The 24,816-nt window shown below is 39.5% G+C and overlaps 6 protein-coding genes across 6 annotated transcripts; 2 read left to right on the top strand and 4 right to left on the bottom strand.

The window, feature by feature from the left end:
* Window positions 1-335: 335 nt before the first annotated feature.
* Window positions 336-2,157, bottom strand: LOC101311169. The gene is made up of 2 exons (XM_004294581.1): window positions 1,228-2,157; window positions 336-608 (listed from the first exon to the last, which is right to left on the bottom strand). The coding sequence occupies exons 1-2, from the start codon at window positions 2,135-2,137 to the stop codon at window positions 487-489; spliced, it is 1,032 nt and encodes a 343-aa protein (XP_004294629.1). The 5' UTR covers window positions 2,138-2,157; the 3' UTR covers window positions 336-486.
* A 40-nt stretch (window positions 2,158-2,197) lies between these two features.
* On the bottom strand, window positions 2,198-3,802 carry LOC101305355 (ribonuclease P protein subunit p30-like; the record flags this gene model as incomplete). The annotated part of the gene is made up of 5 exons (XM_004295910.1): window positions 3,389-3,802; window positions 3,222-3,299; window positions 3,055-3,135; window positions 2,620-2,774; window positions 2,198-2,537 (listed from the first exon to the last, which is right to left on the bottom strand). Coding segments are annotated over exons 1-5 (1,068 nt in total), but the record flags the coding sequence as incomplete, so codon positions are not given.
* A 1,782-nt stretch (window positions 3,803-5,584) lies between these two features.
* On the top strand, window positions 5,585-5,995 carry LOC101305057. Its single transcript, XM_004295909.1, has one exon. The coding sequence runs from the start codon at window positions 5,585-5,587 to the stop codon at window positions 5,993-5,995; it is 411 nt and encodes a 136-aa protein (XP_004295957.1).
* Window positions 5,996-10,254: 4,259 nt separating this feature from the next.
* LOC101310876 (histone H4-like) lies at window positions 10,255-10,947 on the top strand. Its single transcript, XM_004294580.1, has one exon. It carries the CDS (start codon window positions 10,407-10,409, stop codon window positions 10,716-10,718), a length of 312 nt encoding a protein of 103 aa, XP_004294628.1. The 5' UTR covers window positions 10,255-10,406; the 3' UTR covers window positions 10,719-10,947.
* A 206-nt stretch (window positions 10,948-11,153) lies between these two features.
* On the bottom strand, window positions 11,154-16,229 carry LOC101304465 (calcium-transporting ATPase 4, endoplasmic reticulum-type-like). The gene is made up of 8 exons (XM_004295908.1): window positions 14,841-16,229; window positions 14,505-14,568; window positions 14,294-14,415; window positions 13,323-13,604; window positions 12,824-13,201; window positions 12,359-12,468; window positions 11,962-12,190; window positions 11,154-11,846 (listed from the first exon to the last, which is right to left on the bottom strand). The coding sequence occupies exons 1-8, from the start codon at window positions 16,227-16,229 to the stop codon at window positions 11,265-11,267; spliced, it is 3,156 nt and encodes a 1,051-aa protein (XP_004295956.1). The 3' UTR covers window positions 11,154-11,264.
* Window positions 16,230-17,417: 1,188 nt separating this feature from the next.
* LOC101310588 (receptor-like protein kinase HERK 1-like) lies at window positions 17,418-20,436 on the bottom strand. Its single transcript, XM_004294579.1, has one exon. It carries the CDS (start codon window positions 20,394-20,396, stop codon window positions 17,895-17,897), a length of 2,502 nt encoding a protein of 833 aa, XP_004294627.1. The 5' UTR covers window positions 20,397-20,436; the 3' UTR covers window positions 17,418-17,894.
* Between the last annotated feature and the right edge of the window lie 4,380 nt (window positions 20,437-24,816).

Genomic DNA, 24,816 nt, shown 5'->3' with positions numbered 1-24,816 from the left:
AGAGAGAGAGCAGCCCGAGCAGCCCGATATTTTGAGGAGAAGAGGGAGAGTAAGTGAGTAAGTTGGGTAATAGGGGGTTAAAATTAACTAAGAAGATCTCAGCCATTGGTTCAAAATAAAAGGCTGAGATCCTCTCATGAGGAAATATGAGGACCAACTCATGAGGAGAGGATCCGGGTTCTACACCATCTTCAACGTTTAATCTTACACTAACATATTAAGGTATAGGAGCACATCTGAAGTTTCATAGTCGAGTGCTAAACAGAATTGTATAGAAGATTAAACACAATCATGGACAAAATTGCTTTTAGGATCAAAATTTGAGACTAGACCATCAGTAAGGGACCTTGAGGCTGATGACAAATTTACATTCAGTAACATAAATGGATACCAAATGATCAAGAAAGATAAATATGCAACAAATTATGCTCACCTAGTTCGACAAGACGAACACCAAAAATATTAATATTGGAAATCATTGCGTAGTTATGCCATCTTATGTCTCCTTTTACTTTTCCGAGCCCTTTTAAAAGGTTTAGTATGCAGTAATCGCTTGAGAGGAAGCAATATCACCTGGTGAGGTTTTTTTCGTTTTGCCTTGGATTTCCCTGCAGCCAAAGAATGTGTCAGCGGTGGATGATGGATAAGAAATTTTCAAACTGGTACAAAGCTGTAAATTGGGTGAAGATATATGGTAGACTTCTTCAGATATTTTTCTTTTTGTTTGGAACCAATTACTGAGAATTAATAGGGAAAAAATGTTGACATTTGATATTCAGTAAAATGGGCCAAATCAACTTGAAGAATCATCAAACAGGATAACAATAATAATCAAACGTCCAACCATCATCCCTTCATTCCCTTGTTACCTAAACTTTTGCAAAGAGTTGAATTTTGTGATATGAAACTGTGTGTTTTAAGACATAAAGATAACAAAACAATCTATACTCAGGAACACATTCTCTGAACAAAAAAACAATAAACATCAAAGCAGTTGTATTTGCCCAGAGGACAGTCTATCAACTATGAAGGACCCATAATAGGTAACAGTTACATGGTTTCCAAGTTCATGGGTTAAATATGTGTGTAGAAATTACTACACTCTAAAAGGACAGTCATTCTCACAAGTCAGACTACATAAAAACAAAACAGTATCTGGAAAAATATCACAATACAACAAAAAAAAGGAAGATGAGCTGAAAACACACGTAAGAAAAGAAGTCATACCTGATTCAGATTGAACCAAGGCTGGATAGCTCAATTCACCATCAGTTTTCCCATGTTCTTGCTCATCCATTATCACCTCTGCTGTCCCATGATTTGCAACTGAATAATCACAAGCTACTATCATCTCAACATTAGAATCCAGAACAGGAACTTGATTTGCCAGTACAACTGCATCATCTCCAGATTCCCTCAATTCATCCATTTCCGGAGTACTTTTATCCAAGGCAGAATCCAGAGGCAAAGAGTTTTTTGCTTTACCTGTTAGAACGTCATCCATTAGATCACTTTGTATATCACCACTTCTACAACTATCAGCCTCCTCACTATGAGGACCGGGAATATCACTGTCCTGATAATTAGTGGGAACTTGAACTTCAGAATCAGTATTTGAAGCAGAACTCAACCCAATGTCTAGTGCATAAAATGTTAAATTGACCTGAGGTGGCACAACATTCACTTCACTATTAGTCATACTCTTCTGTGATTGCACATCATAAATTTCTGTAGCAACCCCATCTATTCCATCTGGATTCTTTGTTTCCACTCCAGTGGTCGTAGGAGCTTCAACTTCCATAGCATCTTCAAAAGTTTCAGCAGTCACAGACTTCAGTGATTGCACATCATGAGTTTCTACTGTAATCCCCATTGATTCAGCTGAATTCATGGGTTCTTGTCCAGTGGTTGTAGGAACTTCAATTTCCATAGAAGCATTTGCAATCCCAGACTTCTGTGATTCCACATCAAGTGTTTCTGTAGTAATCCCACCAGTTTCATCTGGAATATTTGGTTCTACTCTAGTGGTTATCGTACGATCTTCAATTGCAATAACACTGGTAACAGCTTTGGTAGTATCACAAGATGAATACAATTTCTGAGGATTTTCACTTTTGAACCTTCGCTGCTCCAACATAGTATCATTTATAACAGATTGTTCTTGTACTCCATTATTTGCAACTAATTGCACATTTAGCTGGGGAGCAGAAAGGATGTTTTTCTGAGTAGCCAATGGTTGTGACACAACCACATTAGTTCCAGATATAAGATCGTTCACTTGAAATCCAAGTGATGGCGTGCTGTCAATAACCGAAGCAAAATCAATGGCTTTGACCGTTTTGGTTGCTTTAGTACTGGAATTACTGAAAGCTTTTGCCAAATCATCTAAAAGCAAATCACCTTCGCCACTGGATATGGGATCCCAATCACTAGACCAGGATTTGTTCCCATCAATTTCTTGACTTGATGGTAGTACTTCAACTCTAATGGCTTCCTTATGATAGTGTTTTTTTCTCACTGCATTAGATAAGAGAGTCCTGCAAGACATTCATCTAAAAAACTTAGAGAGGAACAATCTCCAGATCAACAGCTCTATGACATTTATGAAAGCCGTCATACCTACAATTTCTTGAAATAGCTGCTTTAGCTCGTTCCACAGAGAGACCAAGCAATGACATTAAGTTTGCAACATCATAGGGCCCTCTAAATTCATTTGCAGTTGGGGCAGCACTAGAGATAATTATATTCCTTCCTCGACTCCAATCTACAAGTAACTGAAGAGCAAAACATTATCGTACATAAAACTGACAACTACAAACTAATACCCAACAACTATGATATACTAAATAGTGTTTCCGGCCATATAGGCATCCAAGTAGTAAATGTTGTATTGGCATGCAGCAGATGACCCTAAAACACTGTAAAGTTGAAAGTAAAATCACCGTCTTACATTCTCAGTTTTCAAGCAAAGCGAATAGTAAAATTAGTAATGCAGAATTGCATATTCTGGGTGTACTTGTTCCCTATTTCTTTAACAATGTGATATCGTCTTACCTTAGCATTGGTTATAATTTGCCTCCTTGTTTGAACATCAGCAATAAACCCGGCGTATGTGATCTCAAAATACACTTTCCGCTGCATGTCCAACACACATACAAACTCTTTATCACCAAACCAAACAATTCAACCATTAAAACGAATACAGACAACGAAAATCGAACCTCAATGGCAGCTTTAACCAGAGGCTGCTTCAATCGAAACGGCAACTTCTCCGAAAAATCAATGGCAATTATATCTACCTACACAAAAAACAATAGCGATTCATCCACAAAATACCAAAGCAAACCAAACCGAAAGGAATCAAAGACAATGTATGTAGAGCATGAACCTCCAACTTCTCACAGGCCTGATCGAAAGCGGACTGGTTCATGGGCTTGACAGCCACCAAGTCGTAGGTCTTCAAAATGGGGTTGCCTGAGTTGAGGGCCTGGGCTTGAGCAGGGGTGTCGGCGCAGACGGTGAGGCGCGTGTACTGGCGGAAAGGGGTGGCGCGTGGGACGGCGAGGAGGTCGCGGTGGAAGGCGACGGAGGAGGTGAGGTGGGGAGAGAGTTTGAGGAGAGAAGGGAGAGAAAGAAGGGGGATGGAGCAACGGTCGCGATCGGACATGACGCCCTTGATCGTACGGTTGTAGGCGACGCCGGAGTAGCCGAGCTCGAGGGCCTTGGTCACGAGCTTTGCGCGGGTTGAGCGGTCCGGCGGCGGGTGGTCGGTGTAGGGTATGCAAAGGTCGAAGAAGCCCATGGCTGGAAAGAATTGAAGGAATTTGGAGATTCGATTTCCAGGGGTTTTATGGAGGTTTAGGGTTTAAGGATCAATTGACTAGCCCGGAGCCTGGAAGCGAGGAAGTCGTATTCTCCGGTAAAAGGGTAAAAGTTACACGTCGTTTACATATGTACTAGCTTTTTACCCGCACGTCCGCACGTGGGTTTACAAAATATGAGAAGTTTACATATGTACGTGTCTTTTACCCGTGTTGCACGTGTAATGAATCTGATTATCTTATTTTCAAAATAATTATCTTTTTTTTTTTCTCCTGAAAATTTCATTGTTATTTTACGGTTATGTCTAATAGTAACTTATTTTTATTTCTTTGATAATTTTTATTACCTTGGTTTTTTGGTAATTTAAAAAAAAAAACTTCACCAAAGACACCAAATGAGCATCTCGTTTTCTAATAGTAGAGATGTTTAGATACATATGTATGTGTAGATACACGTTATTTACATAAGATACTTCCTTCATCCCTTGAGAGGGGTAGATAAGAGGGAATCATCCTCATTCCTCTATTTACTTGTTATGTGTAATCAGAAATATTACTTAACTTGATTTCGATTTATGTGTTTACTAAAATGTAAGAATCGAAATCGTGATAAGGTTGTTAATTACTAAAACAGTCTTAAGGTATTTTAATACTAGTAGTGCATGTTTGGTACTTATGTCCTCTGTTGAGGCATGCCTAAGGCGTAAGACGAGGCGAGACGTGGCCATTTTGCCTCAAGGCGCTATCTAAAAGGCGTTTGTCTCAAAAGACGAGACAATAGCGTACCAAGGCGTGCTAAGGTGAAAAAGACGTCGCCTTTTGCGTGTGTATTTTTAAAAAAAAAATACCTTTAAAACTACATTGTTTTGTTTTGGTTTTTTTTTTTAACAAGAGTTTGGCTTTGGGTTTAAAGAGAAAATAATTATAAGGTTTACTTCTTTTTAATCTATTAAATGCTTTTCAACTGTTCTTTCAATCAATTAGAATTGATTAAAATGTAATTTATTAAACTTCAGATTCTATTGTAATTGGTGAACAAGTTTTGGGTTTTATTGATCATGGGTTCTTCTGTGAATGGTCAACTAAATAGTGATAGAGAAAAAGACCATACTTAAGTGTGGGAAAAAAATTGTGGTATAGCTACTTAATTTCAATTTTAAATGTATGAATGTATTGACTTTATAGCTATAATTTATTTATTTTTAATTAAAATATTAGAATGCATAAAAGGCTTCGCCTTTTCGCCTCAAAGCTTCCAAGGCTTGAGGCTCCGACTTGACGCCTCACCTCACGCCTTCATCATTTTAAACATTGTTGTGGTGACCTAACTAGGCATGCAGGCTAGTAGGTGCACCTCTCCCACATTGCCCGTGGGAGACAAGTTGTCGTGCTTATATGTGTAGAGCTAGCACCTTATATTGAAACGCGTTTTGGGGTGAAACCTCAAGAACAAAACCGTGAGGGCCGGTAGGCCCAAAGCGGACAATATCTCAATGGTAGGGACTGGGCTGTTACAGAAAATGATATAAGAGCACTTGGTTTTCCTTGTCTCATCATCATTTATGGATTGTTAAGTTTCTAGTTCTTACCTATACTTTGTGAGTCTTTTTACTTTGCTACCAAGCTCGAAGTCCTCTTAATTGCTTCTTATTTGTCCAGCTTCTTTCGAAAATCTTCATTCTTTGGGGTCGTCATTATGTAATTCTTGTTGGTCCTATATTGAATCTCTTATATTGTTTCAGTTCATTGATCTTGTTGACAAGATGCCACCCACTTCAGGAGATGAGCGTGCACAGTCTTTTCAAGCCCAACAACGTGCATCTGAACAACTTACAGCCGAAGAGCGTGAGCGTGAACGGGAAATGTCTAATCTTGATCGTTTTCTGAAAATAAAACCCTTACAGTTTTACGATACCTCTGAGACAGATAAAGCAGAAACTTGGATGAAGCACATTAAGAAGAAGCTACGCACACTGCATATGCCACCAGAATACCAAATCAACTTGGCTACTCATGTATTCGAGGGTCAGGCTGATACTTGGTGGGAAACAATATGTGATCGATACAATGTTGCAAGGATGACCTGGGAGGAATTTGAAAAGCATTTCTATGATCAGTATTTTCCTCCAGCCTTGAGACAAACAAAAGTGAAGCAATTTCAGCAACTTGAATAGCAGTTTTCAGAGAGTGTGGCTGAGTATGTGGCCAAGTTTACTGAGCTTAGCAAGTTTGCACCTGAAATGGTAGCCACAGATGAGAAGAAGGCACTTAAGTTCGAACAAGGACTTATATGGCCTATTAGAAAACACATTGTAGGGCAGAACCTAACTAGCTATAACACGGTCGTAAATGCAGCTTATAAGCTGGAGCAAGACTATCTGAATTTCAGGAGAAGGCGACGTGGTGTCCCAAACGATTCAAGAGGATCAAGGGGAAAGATAACTAAGCAGAACCTGAAGAGAACACGAGGGGAAAGAAGCGGATCTGGTGGAAGGGATGTTGGGCCTATCATTTGTAACCACTATGGAGAAGTTGGACATGTTAGAACAAGGTGTCCTCACATAGCAGCTTCTAGATCAGCAGCTACGCCACAAAACATACCATTAAGGCCTGCAAACAGTGAGACAACACAGCAGAATACGCAACAACTACAAGAAGGAACTTTTCGCATGACAAATCAGGGTAATCATGGCCGTGGCGTTGGACATGGCAATAGCACTCGTAGAGGAAGGGGTTTTGAAGTGACAGAACACAAGGAAGAAGATCCATATATTACACTTGAGGGTTGTAACACCCTGACCCGATTTATTCAAGAAAATAATTCTTAATTCGTCACTTTCAATAGCATAGAATTTCAATTCAAGGTTCAGAACTTACCCTCAAAAATTTGATTCTTTTCCTTTTGCAAATCAACAATTTATTGCTCAACCTTAGTCTTAACGAACTCGACCTAGATGCACGCCATACATAATCGATCGATCTAACGGCCAATTTTATTTTCCTCTTCCTCGTTCCAGATGACTGCCTTGATGAGATTGAGTTGAGGGTGAAAGGGAGCTCGAAGGTTCTCGTGTGTCCCTTAGTCTGCCCCCTTCCTCCTCCTCCTCCTCCACCATCAACGGGTGTAAGAGAAAGGAGTGACTAAATAGTTTGGTGGTCTCCCTTTTCTCTTCCAAAGAGAAGTCCCCAGAAGAGTGAGAGATCCATCTAGGAGGTTCGCGTCCTCCCTTTTTCTCCTTCCCTTTGTTGGTTTTAATCCAACCCTTCTAGTCTCTTTCACATTCTTTATTTATTATATTATTTTTTATTTATTTTTATTTTTATCATTATCATTAATATTATTATTATTTTCTAATAGTCGGGTATTACAAGGGTACTATTCTTTTATCTCATACTGAAGCTAGAGTCTTAATAGATACTGGTGCATCACATTTCTGCTTACTTTGCTGAGTTAATAAAACTAGAAGCCCATATATTAGAAAGACCCTCGCATCTCAAAACACCCTTAAGTGAGGGAGCACTAGTGGATAGAATCTATACTTCTTGTCTATTACTAATTTACTAGTTGCAAATGAGTGCATCACCACTGATTTATATCCTTTAGAGATGTGGGATTATGACCTAATTTTGGGAATGAATTGGCTATGAGTACACCGTGCCCTGATTGATTGTGACAGGAGAGAAGTAAGAGTAAGACCACCTGGAGAAGGAGATTTAGTTATACGACTTGATGAGAGATATTCTCCACCGAATCCGTTATTGAAGCCTTGCTTTCAGAATAAGAGAGTGTTGTTGTGTTATGGTCTTTTATTAGCAACCACAGACACATCAAATTGTGTTCAGAAACCTATTCCAGTGGTAGATGAATACCCTGGGTATTTCCAGAAGAATTGTTTGGAGTACCTCCTGAAAGGGATGTAGAGTTTCGCATCAACTTGGTACTTGGAACCACACCAATATCAATGCCTGCTTATCGAATGGCTCTAACAGAATTAAGAGAGCTCAGAGCACAGTTAGATGACTTAGAGAAGAAGGGTTTCATCCGTATAAGTAGTTCACCTTGGGGAGCACTTGTTTTGTTTGCTAGAAAGCATGATGGGACATAGAGGTTATGTGTTGATTATCGAAAGTTGAACCAGATTACCATAAAGAACAAGTATCCACTACCACGGATCGATGAATTATTTGATCAACTTTTTGGGGCCAAGTACTTCTCAAAGATCAACCTGAGATCAGGCTACCATTAACTTCGGGTTAGAGAAGAGGATATTCCTAAGACTGCATTCCGAACACGGTACAGGCATTTTGAATTTGTTGTCATGCCGTTTGGATCGACTAATGCACCTGCAACATTCATGGACCTCATGAACATAATTTTTCGACCGTACTTAGACCATTTTGTGATCGTTTTCATTGATGACATCCTAATATATTCTAAGACAGCAGAGGAGCATGAGAAGCACCTGCAAATTGTTCTGCAAACGTTGCTGGAAAACCAATTGTACGCTAAGAAATCAAAGTGTGAATTTTAGTTGTCTGAAGTACGATTTCTTGGGCATGTCATATCTGGTGATGGCATAGCAGTTGATCCTAGTAAGGTGGAAGCAGTGCTAAACTGGAATCGACCAAAGAATGTCTCTGAGATTAGAAGTTTCCTTGGATTAGCTGGGTACTACTGACGCTTCATCAACAATTTTTCTAAGATTGCTTCTCTATTGACTCGTTTAACTCGGAAAGGAGTAAAATTCGAGTGGAACGATAAATGTGAGTTAGCGTTTGAGGAACTCAAGAAGAAACTGACAACTGCCCTAGTACTTGTTCTACCTAACAATGAAGATCCATTTGAGATATATACTGATGCTTCAGCTCAAGGACTTTGGTGTGTGTTGATGCAAAATGGAAGAGTGGCAGCCTATGGTACCAGACAACTCAAGATACATGAAGTGAACTATCCTACACATGACTTGGAGTTGGCAGCAGTTGTTCATGAATTAAAGATTTGGAGGTGTTATATGTATGGGAGTAAGTTCACTGTCTTCTGTGATCATAAAAGCCTGAAATACATCTTCACTCAACGTGATTTAAATCTGAGGCAGAGGCGATGGATGGAATACATGAAGGATTATGACTTCGACTTGCATTATCATCCCGGAAAAGGCGAATATGGTAGCAGATGCTTTGAGTAGGAAGATAAGGGGTACTTTGTCAAGTTTAATGCTAGCTGATACAGAATTATTCCAGACCATTGAGGAATATAAACTGAAACTACAACGGCCAAGAACATGCATGCTTTTGTCCCAAGTTCGCCTAGAACCGAAACTGTTGCAACTTGTTATTCAAAGTCAGTGGAAAGACTCAGAATTGCAGGCAATTCGGCAGCAGATTGAAGCAAACAAAGTGCTTGGAAGCTATACATTGATGGAAGTCTACAATTCAAGGGCAGAATTGCAATCCCAAGGAATAAAGAGGTCATGAGAATGGTAATGGATGAGGCACATCGAACTCGTTTTTCAATACACCCAGGGAGCACTAAAATGTACCGAGATTTGAAGAGGAAATATTGGTGGAGAGGAATGAAGACAGATGTTGGAGAATATGTTGCGCAATGTTCAATTTGTAAACTAGTAAAAGCTGAACATGGAAAGCCACATGGATTAATGCAGTCATTACTAATCCCAGAATGGAAGTGGTATCACATTACAATGGATTTTGTGACTTATCTACCTCGATCAATGAAGGGACATGATGGTATTTGGGTTATAGTTGATAGGTTGACTAAATTAGCTCACTTTTTACCGGTAAAGATGAACTCACCCATTAATTATTTTGCTAAATTGTACATCGATGACGTTATCTTTGGATCCATATTAAAATTTTGGACATGGTTAATGATGTTTGAGAATACAAGGATCAACGTAATTAAAACAAAAAGTCAAGGACCAAACTGATTTTAGGCTTAAAAATCAGGAGGTTAAATTGAATTTAATCTTCTTTTTTTATCAAATGCACAATTAATGTGCTACAATAATGTGAATCGACCTACGACCTCTCACTTATAATGAGAAACTTATGTTACTAGACCAAATGGTACAATTTAGTTCGTAATATCTGAGTTATTATTTATTAATACTGTAAAAATAAAAAGTATAATAACTAGCCATGTTTATTTTCCCTTGGAAAGGGTTATTCCGTAACTTCACTACTTCGGTAAGAAGGCATCCCATCCCGAAAAGGCGAAAACAAATTCATTTCAAAATTTCAAATAGCGAGCCTTTGTGCTTTTAAGAAAACCACGATCCGTGTCAAACCGAAAACACGTCTTCCCTACCGTAGATTACCACTAATATCAACGGGTCATATTGCGTTAGAACCCATGACGCGGATCGAGGCCCTAGGCCGTCGATAGGCACCCGCATCCAACGACCACAATGAAGTCCGCCTTGCTTCCCTTCCCCAATTCCAATCTCAAATCCCTAATCCCCTCTCCTATAAAAACCCCCCACTATCTTCCCCACCAAATCACTTCAATTCTCTCATCTTCCATCTCAATCAAGCTTTTCTCTTCTTCAATTTTCCATTGAGAAAATGTCAGGTCGCGGCAAGGGAGGCAAGGGATTGGGCAAGGGAGGAGCCAAGCGTCACAGGAAGGTCCTCAGGGATAACATCCAGGGCATCACCAAGCCTGCTATTCGCCGTTTGGCTCGCAGAGGCGGCGTCAAGCGTATCTCCGGTCTCATCTATGAAGAGACCAGAGGCGTCCTCAAGATCTTCCTTGAGAACGTCATCCGTGACGCCGTCACCTACACCGAGCACGCCCGGAGGAAGACTGTCACCGCCATGGACGTCGTGTATGCTCTCAAGAGGCAGGGAAGGACCCTCTATGGTTTCGGAGGTTAGGGTTTCTGGAGGAGAAAGTCTTGCTGTCAAGAATAGTGTTGGGATCTGGTGTTGGTTTGGTTTATGGAAGTAGTGTTATCAAGTGTTTTAGGGTTTCTATGGTTTTTAATTTGTAATTAGTAGTCTGGTTTAGGCTTCTGGGATTTCGAATGGGTTTGTGCTAGTTTATGATTTGCAATTCCTTCTCTGGATTGCAGTTTCTGAATGATATTGAAAAGCCTGTTCCTTTTGTTATGTCTACAATCTCTGCATCTCCATTTTCTGAACTTTCAACTACAATTGGTGTTGACATTTCAAGAACAAATTGGGTAAGCCATGATCTATGTGGTAAAAACCTCAACAAATTGGATGGCTCAGAGCTTCAAGTTCTTAAATTGAATTTGTTATTTTGAATGCTGAGGCAGAGTAAGAATGAACACAGTAACAAACGAACAATGTATTCTGGAATGGATTGTGATTTTGAATTAGCATAGTGGGACTAAAAATGCACTATTGTTGATTTGCTCTGTTAGTCTAAGTGGTTGTCATACTAGAGATCCTTGTTGCTCATTCTGTCTTGCGCTTGGATTTTTCTACTGCGGAGTCAGTTGACCTAGTTGTACATCTTCCCACAAACTTGAGTACCTCATCGATTAAGATGACTGGAAAAGCAACAGCCAACACCAAGAACCATTCATTCAAGCTGAGGGGGACGACACCGAACACTTGAGCAAGGAAGGGGACGTAGAGGATCAGAAAGTGCAAGCCGAAGGAGACAGACATGGCGAGAAGGAGCCATGGATTAACCCAGGGAGGCATTATCAGGAGGCTACTGTCCTCGGACAGGGCATTGAGGGAGTTGAACATCTCAATGGCAACCAAGACTGAGAGGGAGAGCGTCGAGGCCTTGATCTTGCCGTTAAGGAAATAGTCACATGGTTCTGTGTCAAAAGTGAGCACCTGAGATCCAGCTGTGAAGTTGGATGCTGAAAACCCCTCCCAAGATGAGCACTTGTGCCAATTTGCTAGTTGATTGTAGGTCACAAGACTATGGCCATCTGCGCTGAGGTCAATGCCCAAAAATGAGGAATGGGTGTACCAGATAACAAACACCCCAACCGTTGCAACACCAACATAGACACCAATCACCTGCCATAGATCCAAAAGGATGTAGCAATGTCTGGTGAGAAATGAATTGTAAAGTGGAACAAAGCACAAAGTTATCTGAAATGTTTTTGATGGGAAATATAACCAGTTCATGTACCAGATAACGGAATAAGATCCAAGCAGTGATCAATGAGTCGTTGCTTCTTCTAGGGGGCTTTTCCATGATATCTTTGTCCGGAGGATTGAATCCCAAAGCTGTAGCTGGGGGTCCATCAGTAACCAGGTTGACCCAGAGAAGCTGAACTGGAATCATGCCTTCTGGAATTCCCAGGGCAGCTGTTAGGAAAATGGAGGCAACTTCGCCAATGTTTGATGAAATCATGTACCTGCATTTTGGGGAGGGGATTAGAGAGGCCAATTATAGCAGCAGTTCTTTTAGAATCAAGGGATACTAACTTAATGCAAGCTCAAATAAGATTGGACAGGAGCAGTTACATTTATCTTTGAAAAACAAGTGTCTTATTTGGGGAAATCGTGATCGAGATGAATCAAACCTGATAAAAGCTTTCATGTTGTTGTAAATAGATCTGCCTTGTCCAACAGCAGAAACTATAGTGCTAAAATTGTCATCTGCTAATACCATATCAGAGGCTTCCTTTGCAACCTGTAATAAGTAGACCAGGCATCAGGGAAATTGCGTGGCATTATAACATCTGAACATTGAGGATTTCTTTGAGAAGATAATTATAAAGACTGCGCGTACTATGCACATAAGAACAAGATGTGGAACAGTCCACTAAATGGCTTTCAATAACAATCATGACCACTTCACAAGTAAGGTGTTATAGGGTGTCAAAAACGATTGGAAGCAGGGGCAGGAGAATCTTTTGTGATGAACAAAATACGATTGGTGTGCAGATACAAACTAGAAGGACTTCCTCATGATCATGTATTTATTCAACGAACCTGACTAAGGGAAATGAAAAAGGAAAAAGAAAGACAAAACATCAATCATATACCTCTGTCCCGGCAATGCCCATGGCAATCCCAATGTCAGCCAGCTTCAAGGCAGGTGCATCATTCACTCCATCACCAGTCATAGCAACAACTTCACCATCTTCCTTTAGCAGCCTCACTATCTCTTGCTTATGCCTTGGTTCAGCTCTAGAAAACAAAAGGCCTCCACTTTGTCTCAGATGATTTTTCTGATCATGGTGATGTATAAAATCTTTCCCCGTTAAGCTTCTTGAACTGATATTTCCAGAAGGTCCAAATACACCTATTTCACGGCAAATAGCTTCAGCTGTACCCTTGTTATCTCCTGTAATAACCATAACACGGATTCCAGCAGTTTTGCAGTCCTCAATTGCGTGACGGACCTCTTTCCGTGGAGGATCCTTTAAGAATTCACAATTGCATGTTGTCAGGAGTCGGGACATTCACATGTTTTAACAGTGAGAAAGATATGGAAAGGAAAAGCCAAAATGTAACAGATTACAATAGACAGGAAGAACTCACCCTTAGCCCAACAAAGCCAGAAAATACAAGTTTACTCTCAATTGAAGAGTAATTGGAAGGATTAAGTAACTGCTGATGAGCTGGATGGTCTTCATCACCATTATAGCCTGTGAACTCTGGCAGGTCCTCCTTGTATGCAAACCCCAAACAGCGCAATGCACTAGTAGACATTTCATGAAGGCTGCCTAAGATAAGATCCTTGAAATTTTGGTCCAATTCTGCAATGGAGCCATCAACCAACTGAATGGATGAGCTGCGCTCCAATAAATTTTCAACTGCACCCTACAAAATTTTAATAGCGAGTGGGATTTGGTCAAAATTCATAATAAAATGAATTTGCTAGAGGTACTCAATATCAATCCAAATATCTTTGCTAAATCTCAAACATGCAACATCATAGAACTAGAAAGGAAGGCAAAGCACAAAAGATACATGTGGTGAAACAGTACATAGAGGTGGATAAAGATGAGTTAACGTACTCATTGTGATTATTAATTATCTAGAAAAGTGGCAGGGACTTGGGAAGAGGATACATTGTTTTTGCATGTGAAATAGACAATAGTAGAGCCGAGAGTGTATGTAAACTCATACAGCAAAAACAGTTGAAACCGAAGAGTTTGCTTCATCATATGTCAACAAGGATGTAGCAGGGGAACCATAAATTACAAAAACTTGGACTGAATCTGTAAAACATGAATATTTAAAAAGAAAAGAGACGCAAAAAGAAAAGAAGAAAAAATGATATCACTGGGGCTTATAAATAGAAATCAGCAACAAACCAACAAGTGAGTCTATCCTTCTAAGTAAGGAATAAGAATAACATAAAATTTCTTGGATCAATTGGTACACCTACAACTGTCAATAACTCAATATAAGACAAAAATGTTTATCCAATATTTTCTTATTAAGTGCAGAGTCACTGAAAAATCCTGTAACTGTGATCAATGGATTTGCTTTATGCAGAAATGTACCTTGACATAAAGAGAGTTCTTTCCTGCGCCAGTATTCACAATTACACCCATGGATTTGCGGTCACGGTCAAACTCAAGCGTTGCAATCCGCCGATCAACGTCCTTCCAATGTGTACAACAACCTTCAATGTGATAATGACATGAGAAAAGAAAAATTTAGTCCCAAGGAAATATTTTGTACCAAGAGATGATTTTAGGGTTGGTTACTTACGCAGTGTATCCTTAGAACCACTAGTATTGACTGATTCAGGGACTCCCATCTTCTCAACCAGAACCTGAAACAAAAACCACAAAATTTTGCATCAGCAAAAAGAACACGTACACTTTTTTTGCAACTTCAGGACAGTAGTGGTTAACTAATTGATTGCAATCTGACAATAACATGCTGCAGTACGCAGGTCACTTTCATATAGGGGTATCGCCAGCAGCAGTAATGGAACATAGATATTGATGAGTGACAACATACGGTACCTGTGTCATTTTGTATGATCTATGCAAACTTCCAAAGCATAAAAACAGAAATATACTTGAAAGAATGTCACTTTACCTTCAAGGCTGCTTCTGTGGGCATTCCACTGGCAACATAATGACTGCCTGACAATTCAACACCAGCATCATTACACAAAGCAGAGATCTTTGCAATCATTTGAACATTAGCATCCATATGACCAGCCGGCGGCCAGTCTGGTATTTTCCCATCAGAAGGGTCGTATGTTGTTCCCTCGACATCAAAGGATCGAAGAGTCCCAGGCCTATTACCAATAGCCACAAGCTTCGCCACGGCCATCTGATTAGTAGTCAGAGTCCCCGTCTTATCAGAACAAATCACAGTAGTACAACCAAGAGTCTCCACACTCGGCAGCTTCCTCACAAGTGCATTCTTCTGAGCCATCTTCCTCGTCCCAAGCGCCAAGCAAGTGGTGATCACTGCAGGCAAGCCTTCTGGAATCGCCGCCACGGCCAATGCCACAGCAATCTTGAAGTAATAAGTACACCTCTCGAACGAAAATGCGAAATTTGTTGGCCAGCCATCCACCATTTCCCAGCTGAGAAAGTATTTGAGATTGATCAACCAAACCAAAGCGCAGATCACACCGATTATTGCTGTCAAAATCTCTCCAAACTCATTCAGCTTCTTCTTCAACGGAGTATCTTCCTCAATCTGTGAAGCCTCATGAATCTGAGAATGCACCTGCCCTATCTCCGTCTTCATCCCAATCCGAGTCACCAAACACATGCAGTTCCCGTTCACCACCGTCGTTCCCGCGAAAACCATACACTTCTTCCCCTGAATATCCGAATTCTCCGCCACCGCCTTCGCCGTCTTGCTAACCGCCTCACTCTCTCCGGTCAGCGACCCTTGCTCAACCCTCACCGTCGAGCTCACCAAACTCAAAACCCTCGTATCCGCCGGAACCTTACCTCCGACTCTCAGCTCCACAATATCTCCGGGAACGAGCTCCTTCGCCGCCAAATTCGGCACCTTCTTCCCGTCCCTCACCACCGCCGCCTGCTCCGACTGAATCTCCTTCAAGGCCTCCAGCGCCTTCTCCGCATTACTCTCCTGCCAGATTCCGACGATCGCGTTCACGATCAGGATCAGAAAAATCACCAGCGGCTCGACGAACGCCGTGACGTCTACCTCGCCGGTCTCGTCGCTTTCGTACCAGGCGAGAATGAAGGAGATGACCGCCGCGAAGAGAAGAATCCGGACGAGCGTATCGTTGAGCTGATCCAGCAGGAGCTTCAGGAGCGACTGATCCTCGTGCTTCTCCAGTTCGTTCCAGCCGTACACCTCCCGCCGCTTCTCGACTTCCTCCGACGACAGCCCCGTCTCGCGGCTCACCTTGAATTCCTCCTCGCATTCCTTCACGTCTTTCGACCACACCGGAAACGACTCCGTTTTGGTCGCCGGTTTCTCTGATTTTTTTGCCATATTGAATCGTCTGACTAGTTCAGTACTCCGAGAGTTTCATCACCTGAAAAATTAGCGTTACGGTTACGGTTATGTATGACGAAGAGAAATGATCCATGAAAATTAACCGGAGAGAAACAGAGAATATCACGTAGCGAGAAGAAGCGGAATCAGATTGATCAGTGATCTGAGTTGAATGCGAATTTTTCTGTTTTGTTTGATTTCTCAACTTTTTCCTGTGATGAAGAGCGAGCGATTCAAGGGGTGATGGGGTAGAGAAAGAGTGTGTTCAGAACCGTGGAAGTTAACGAGAACTCTCATGAAACAGCCGATGAGGAGGCGCCACGTAGGCAGATGAAGGGAAAAGCCCGAATGATGTGGGCCACGATGAAAGTGATTGTTTAATGGTGATTCTGTACTTTTTTTTGGGTTTTTGGTTTCCTTGATACGGACCGTTATAGATTTCATTTGTCCCGGGGGCAATGGCCCATCGGGTCAGCCCGTTGTCTTAAAGCAATCAGCGCTCGTCTCAGTTTTTTTTGTTTTTTTATAATTTTTTATAAATAAATTACATGGAAGGGGTCCAACACAAGAAAAATCCAACAATATAGGTCATATGAGCTCGAGGAGGAACCCCGTCTAACCAATACTTTGGCGAAAAAAGATAATGACCAACCGAAACAATAACATCCGTGAGAAAATTCACTTCTCTAAAGGTGTGGGAGAAGGAGATCCTAACAAAAGAATAGACAAGAGCTTTAACATCTCGGATCATGGACTTGAGTTTCTAAGAAATAGGACAAGAACCATCGCCACAATTGATGATAATGATGGATTCTTTTTCTACCTCAATTTGATGACATTTGCAACTTTTAGCATGAGGGAGTGTCCTTGATCGATACAGCTGGGAGAGAGGGTGCAATACCTTACTGGTTGTCTGACCTTTAGCTAATTAGTCCTCGGGCCTAGATACAACGACCGATTTGAAATGAGGGTGTTTAAAAAGAAAAATAAATAAATTGAAACATATCACGGTTCAAATTCAAAATAAAGATTAGTCTAGTAGAGACATGCTACCAAATGTGACATGCTTCTAATAGAAAAACCCTTGGCTATTCAAATTAAGAATTCGGATATAATTCGGATAGAAAACCACCTTGACGGAAAAGATATAATTTAGATTCCATGAGTGATTCTACTGATCAAATTGTTGAATAGCACAAGCGTAAAACTTGAATAGGAACAGGTTCAAGCCAGAAAATACAAACTGTCTAATTAATACAAATCTTGCACTCTTGTACAGAGCGTATCTACTGAAGTAAAAATGTTGAAGCTATTAATGAAAAAAACCAGCAAAAGAAAGAGTAACCTTGTACCCTTTGTACCCGGTTCTGGTACGGAAGACTTCATTGGATTGGAAATATCTTCCTCAAGCAATCATGCTGTAAACAAGCTGCAGAGTTCAGAGAAGAAACTATGGAACCATCCCACTCTATAATGTTTGCTTCACATTGTGTGCGAAGTTAATAAGAAATACAAAATCTGTATGAATTTGCCATAACACACTCAAACCACCACCCCTTCTGTACAAAACAGAACTCAGAATGCTTCATTAGGTTTAATCTGCGAAAGTTTATCAGAAGAGAAGCTAAAACTCGTGGAATACAGTCTACCTCAGAAGAACAGTTACCGACCCTCGGACTTTACCAGCTGTGAGAATACTCTACTCATGGAAACACCTGAAAGATCATCCACACTTGAGACCTCAAACTGTCCAGGAGATGCAGTTGTGTCGATGTGATTGAAATTGTTGACTTGTGGAGATAGCTCGCCAATCATATTGGTACTGTTATCTTCAGGGTCCCCTGGAACTACTGCCTCTTGAAGTTGAAGAGCATACTCCAGATTCCACAAGACATCACCCATTGAAGGCCTGTCAACACCATAGTCAGCCAAGCATTTCTCTGCGGTTTCTGCAAATTTTCTGAGAGAATCTGGTCTTATTTTTCCTGCAAGTGTAGGATCTATGATTTGCTCCAACTGCCCTTTCTTCTGCCATTTCATCGCCCACTCAGCTAAGTTCACCATTTCCCTTGGGAGTGAAGGATCTATGACAGGTCTTGCACAAAGAACCTCAAACAAAACCACCCCAAATGAATACACATCTGATTTCTCTGTCAGTTGTTGCCTTCTAAAATATTCAGGATCAAGGTATCCGAAACTCCCTTTCACTGCAGTACTCACATGGGTCTGATCAAGTTCTGGACCAGTCTTGGAAAGCCCAAAATCAGCAACCTTGGCCATGAGGTTCTCATCAAGCAAGATATTTGCAGACTTCACATCACGATGAATAACTGCTTTTGCATCACCAGTGTGAAGGTAGTGAAGTCCTCTAGCTGATCCAATGCATATTTCAAGTCTTGCCTTCCAGGTTAAGCTGGGTAGACCAGAGCCATAGAGATGACTCTTCAGGGTCCCATTCTCCATATATTCATAAATCAGAATCATCTCACTCTTGTCATCGCAATACCCAATCAATGACACAAGATGTCGGTGACGAAATTGAGAAAGCATCTCAATTTCTGTCCTGAACTCTGCAAGGCCCTGTTGAGACCGTGGATTTCCCCTCTTGACAGCTACTTTAGTTCCATCATTAAATTCTCCTTTGTAAACCTTCCCAAAACCACCAATTCCAATAACCCAACTCTCGTCAAAGTTGTTTGTAGCCTCTTGAACTACACCAAAAGGAAAGCGATACTGGTAGTTGGAAGCAGCACTAGCAGTTGTTCCGTAGGAGTACTTGCTTCCCATGGTGTGTGAATTGGTTCCATTCATGGAGAAAGGAGCCCATGTCTTGGAATGGCCTTGGTTTGTTTTATCCTTCCTTCTTCTGCACACAATAAAGAGAATAGCAGCCAACACCACTGCAATAAGTGATCCAACGCTGGCACCCACTATAACTCCGACATTACTTTTTGAACTTGAATTTGAAGCAACCACACCGCCTGCTCCACCGAGGTTGCCATCTGTGTTGTTCATTTTCATGATCTCAAGCCCATTTAGAATGGCATTGGGATAAGCATTATTCACAGAGGAAGGACCAATACTGATCCGAAGTTTGTCATTGGCAACTGATGTTGTAACATAATCCAAGTAATATGCTGCAGCCAACACGTTAACTGTTATAGTACTCAGATCAAGATCCTGAGCAACATTCAAAGAGTCAACATACACATTGAAGTAAAGCTGATTTAGAGCTTTACTTACTATGTCGCAAAAGTGAAAGCGAACCAGATATTGAAATCCAGAATCCACCTTGAACTCCCAGGTCACGTTGAAATTGCTGTTAGGATCATCGGCTGAGTTCATCTCTGTGAGAGTACCATAAACAGTTCTAGGAGCAGTATCTGCAGTTGCAAAACCTTCTGCATACTGAACAGCTGCAACATTTGAGACATCTTTGGCCAAGTTCTTGTTCACTAGAAAATCTTGATCAGGAACCCATGTTCTCCACAAGGTATCATTCTCAAAGGTCACCATAGGTCCACCCATATTCACCCTCCAAGTTGTCTCCAATGCCTGACTCAACAGACCCTGGAATTTGCCAGGAGTGGGGCTGGCATCATCGGTAATGAGATCATCGGGGACAGAAACAACTTCTATGGCATTCAGGAATGCAAATGAAACGCTCGAAGGGGTGAAAGTGACAACAAGGCTACTCGAAGTCACATTCACTGAAAACTCCTTCATAACAGAAGAGTTTTGAACACTGAAATCACTAAGCAGGCCATAGGTTTGGGTGGAAACAGAGAATTTGGCCTTGCTCAGATCATAACTACCCGAAATGAATGGATAGAAATAGAGGCGGATCCAGTGCCTACCAGTCTGGCCTATAGAAAAAGTGAATTTTGAAGACCCAGTAAAGACTCTTGCAGTTTGATACAGCGGTGAATCATCCAAGGAAGTGATTTTTGTTAATGGACCAGTGACAAGAACATCTTTTGGGGTTGAAAGGAATTTCGAAGCTAACTTATCAGCTAGATAAACACGATTACCAACTGAAGTATTAGTTGGTGAACCACAATCTATGAAGTAATTGTCTACAGGAGTAAACCCACTACAGAAGCAACCCACACTCAAGATTGACAAAACCCAGATGCATAGATCAAATTTTCTATAACCCATCATCAAAAAGATGCGAACTTTATTGACAAAGGGTTTGTTTGAGCTTAATAGAGGACTGAAATCTGGGTTCTTTATGCAGAAAAAGAACAGAAAGTTTCTACTTATCAATCAGAAACAAAACTTAAGCAACAACCCAGGAAGAGAAGTGATTGAATAAGTGAAAAGATGTCACCTTTTGAGATCAAATGAGCACCAGTGGTGAGATATGTGTGAATCCCAGAGCACAGAGCCAGAAAGCAAAGCAAAGCAAATCTGAGAGACCCTTTTAGAGTGGTTTTGTTTGTTTATTGTGGGAATAAGAGGAAAACAGTTAATTTGGGCTCAAATCTTGCAGAGCACAAGCTGGATGAACTAGATGACAACCCCAGATGGATACTGACAGGTTCACTAGCTTTTATTCTATTTTATTGTATTAAACAACAAAAACAAAAACAAAAACAAATGGAATGGGAGTCTTGCTGAGGCAAACGAGTGAAGGAAGGCCAGGTTTGAGAGAGCTTAGATATTCTGAAAGTGAAAGCAGAATTGATGAATTCTCTTCTTGGTGAGTAATTTAATTAAAAAAAGTAACTCGCTTTAATAATTAAACTGCAGAAGTTAAAATGCAACTCCAAGAAGGAAGGAAGTAAATGGAGATGGTCATTTTTTACTAAGACTCATGAGTGAATGAGTCATGATCTATGAGTTACAACTCACCAGTTATGTAATTACATGAAAAAAATAAAAAGAAGATAATTTGCATTCAGAACAAGGAAATGGTTCATTACAAAACGTATATATACACATCCTGTGTGAATGACCAAACATAGATAAATAGTTTTTTTTTAGTTAGTGGGTGTGTACAATATAGAAAGATATAGAGTATAAAGACACAACTTGTCATTCTATGAAACTGTTATATATTTTTGAATTGTTTTTGCTTCAAATATTTTTTTCATTAAGATAGATTAAACTGTCCTTGCATTTATTTATTTTTGTCTATGTTGCTTATGCATATAAATGATGCAAATTTATATAAATGATAAAAATCTTTCATGATTCATCCAAAGAAATTACGACAACCTATCGAATATTTTCTAACTTAGATATGTAAATGTTTAATTACGAGTCACCTACATTTACGCCGGTAGCTGCTCAATCTCAAAATAGTTGCACCTTAAGAGTAAACATAATAAGAAAGTGGAAATTGACATCATCCATTTAGTTTTCAATCGTGTGTGAGGAAAACATATTTTGAGCTTTAAACACCTTTTTATGGAAATTGACGTCTGCTATAGACAATTAGACACTATATATGCTTAGGGAAAATGACATTAACCAACCTAGAGTGCCCAGTCCCATTCCACCATTTTACATTTTTACTAGATTCATAGAAAACGGATGTGCGAATCCATCACATTTGCTTTCTATTTATTTCCAAAACAAGGCAGGTGATAATACAATTATAAATGTAAAGTAGGTGTTCTAGATCATTATTCATGAACCAAAAATACAAATAAAATCAGCAATTAAACAAAGAAACTCAACCACCTATTTTATTGCTTGACAACTCTTGTTTACTGTCCAAGTGTTAATTCCACCACGTCTGAATCCAATCTTCACTAACCTACAAACACAGCTCCCATGAATCACATTGATCCAATCAAATTAGACGACCATCGTAAACCAAATTTAGCTTAGAAAACAAGAATATTTTTTGAAATCTTTTTTTAGCTTACCAAACTCTCTCATCATAAGTTAAATCCTTAGCTAAATTAATAGCAGTTTGGCTTTAAAAAGACTCCCACTATAAGCTAAAACCTAAGGTAAAGCCATTTATTTTTCTTTTCTCATATATTTGTTTAAATCAATAATAATCATAAAAAAAATATTATATAAATATATTCGATATGAGACTCATATGAAAGATCTTGTCAAGATATTCACGATGGTTGTTAGTAACGAATTTTTAATTTTGATGGTAATGTAAATTAAAATAAGAAATGTAAAGTTGAATAAAATAACATTTAATTTTAGCTTATAAACTTCATAAGCCATATTTGACTTACCAAATAACTCAAACCAAATTTTTTATCTTGAAAAATATAATTTGGCTTATGTAGGAATAAACATAAACTAAATTTAACTTTTTAGGTTATGATGAGAGATACTCTAATACGACTGTGGGGATTTTTGGAAATTAAGTAGGCCTAGTTTAGGAGCAGCTGTGCCTTCTCTGTTTTGGTTGGCAAATGGAAACCTACTGCTTACTATACTACTTGAGGAAACCCAGAAGGAATTGCAATTTGCAAATAAGAAGAAGACAGCTAATCTTGGCTTAATATATTCAGCCGTGTCGACAACGGCAACAAGAGACGCACACACAAGCTTAGTAGCTTACACAACCTGAAAAAATAACGTGGGGGGAGTCTTGGGGCTGCGGCAATTGGCATTATTGGAAAAGATGAATCTTGGTTTCCGACGGCCGTGGTGGTCTCTTCCGGTATCTCTATGCTCCGAAATGAAAAACCCTAGTCATGTAGATCACGAGGCAAGGACAGAACCAGGAATTAGAATCGGGAAAAGCTAGAGTTATCTTAAAGTTTAGCAGAGACTACTCTAACATATATTACTCATAATGACAATAGTTGTATGAAAATATGGATTTAATTTTATGAGAACTTTCTTGGCGTGAAATTTTGATATTGATATATCACTAAAACACAACTCAGAAAAAGAAAAATCAAAACAACTAAGTAAGAAGTTTCTGAGCATTGAGAAATGAGAATGTATGTATAGTATGAGTTTATAAGCAACTGAGCTTTGATATGGGCATGTTTGTTGGTTTAAGTATAGACAAAAGTTCACGAGTTGTTCATTGTTCTACTGAACTTAGCAATTACATAAAGAAGATATCGACTCTTTTTGTGGTACAAGAGAATAGAGAACTTTGAGTAGCAGAAGTTTTTCTGTTTTTCAATGCAGGTTAGTAGCAAGGCTTCGATGTATATATAGAGGGAGACCTTCCTTTTAAGGCAGCTTGTTATGGCATGTATACATATTGAATTTTTGTCAGTCTAAAAATCGAGGTAGGCTGCAACATACCTTAGCCTACCCCTGGTTCCGTGCCTGTGACGAGGTGTGTGGGTGAAGACAGGGTTTCACTGCTCACTTATTCAAAGTATTAGAGCCCTTCACTGACTTGGTTGAAATTCCATAACCCGATCACTAAGTTAGTATATCTGTCAAGGACCGCAATTGGTGTACAACCATACTAGCTACTGAATAAAGATCATAACGTCAAAAGTATAAAATTTCCTAACATGAAGAGTAACAAGAAATAAATTAGGCCTTAAGCTGAACCCCTTTTTCTGTTGAACAAAAAAAAAAAAAAAAAGTTAAGAAAAGCAAGACAAAGGCCCAGCATTGCTCCCAGAGTACCACTCCCTTAGAACATCGTAGGTTAAATCCTTAACCAAATTTAGCTTATAAAACAAGAATATACTGTGAAATCTTTTTTAGCTTACCAGAGCCTCCCATCGTAAGCTAAATTCATAGCCAAATTTATAACATTTTGGCTTTAAAAAACACTCCAACCATAAGATAAATCCGAAGGTAAAGCCAAATCTAATTATTTTGTTATATATATGTAATGATATATTTCTATGCATATTGTTTCTTTTTCTCATATATATATATTATATAATATTAAAAAGAATTTGGAACTACAATTATTGAGATGAAATGAATTTTATTTCTCGAGAAATATACGTTAATTAAAAGATACAACCAACGAAAATGGAGGTACCAGAACAAGTGATTGAGGACCTTTTAAATACGGAGAATGTAGAGGCGATGGAGGAAGCGGAGGTACCTGAATAAATGATAGACATGAATAAAGGTGATATAATAGCTATTTCCACATAGTTTGAATCACAAATGGTCCACAAATATCAGTATGAACCAATTCCATAAGGCATGTACTTCTAGTTGCTCCTTAGTCTGTTTAGCAAATTTACCCTTAACACATTCAATACAATCCACCAAATCAGAAAAGTCTAACTTAGTTAAAATTCTTTGCTTCACCATCAATTTCAATCTCTCTTTTGAGACATGTCCTAATCTCCTATGTCAAAGAAAGGCAGACTTTTCAGTGATTTTTCTTTTATTTCCACTAACTGAATCAATAACATTATTCTTAATCAACAAAACCTCTGTGTGGCAAGTATTAGGCAAAGACCAATAATCATCAATAAACTATGCAATAGCAAGATAATGAGAAGCACGACTTATTTTTATTCCATCAGAATCAATCAAAAACTGACAATTGTCTTTAACCAAAACAACAACTGAAATTAAGTTCCTAGACATGGAAGGAACAGAATACACTTGCTCTAAAACTAGAAAAACTCCTGGCCTCAAAACTAATTTAACAAAACCAACT

Source organism: Fragaria vesca, linkage group LG3, assembly GCF_000184155.1.
Source record: "Fragaria vesca subsp. vesca linkage group LG3, FraVesHawaii_1.0, whole genome shotgun sequence".
Classification (NCBI taxonomy): domain Eukaryota; kingdom Viridiplantae; phylum Streptophyta; class Magnoliopsida; order Rosales; family Rosaceae; genus Fragaria; species Fragaria vesca.
The sequence above is the reverse complement of the archived record's forward strand: the minus strand, read 5'-3'. Positions and strand labels throughout refer to the sequence as shown.

Bases quoted from the DNA above. Each gene is read 5' to 3' on its own strand.
- LOC101311169 (XM_004294581.1), bottom strand. From the start codon at position 2,137: ATGTTGGAGCAGCGAAGGTTCAAAAGTGAAAATCCTCAGAAATTGTAT. The intron at 609-1,227 runs GTATGACTTCTT...CTTTGGCTGCAG, and splicing joins CTTGGTTCAATCTGAATCAG to GGAAATCCAAGGCAAAACGA.
- LOC101305057 (XM_004295909.1), top strand. From the start codon at position 5,585: ATGCCACCCACTTCAGGAGATGAGCGTGCACAGTCTTTTCAAGCCCAA.
- LOC101310876 (XM_004294580.1), top strand. From the start codon at position 10,407: ATGTCAGGTCGCGGCAAGGGAGGCAAGGGATTGGGCAAGGGAGGAGCC.
- LOC101304465 (XM_004295908.1), bottom strand. From the start codon at position 16,229: ATGGCAAAAAAATCAGAGAAACCGGCGACCAAAACGGAGTCGTTTCCG. The intron at 14,569-14,840 runs GTAAAGTGACAT...TTTTTGTTTCAG, and splicing joins CCACAGAAGCAGCCTTGAAG to GTTCTGGTTGAGAAGATGGG. The intron at 12,469-12,823 runs GTATATGATTGA...TACTTATTACAG, and splicing joins TGGGCATTGCCGGGACAGAG to GTTGCAAAGGAAGCCTCTGA.
- LOC101310588 (XM_004294579.1), bottom strand. From the start codon at position 20,396: ATGATGGGTTATAGAAAATTTGATCTATGCATCTGGGTTTTGTCAATC.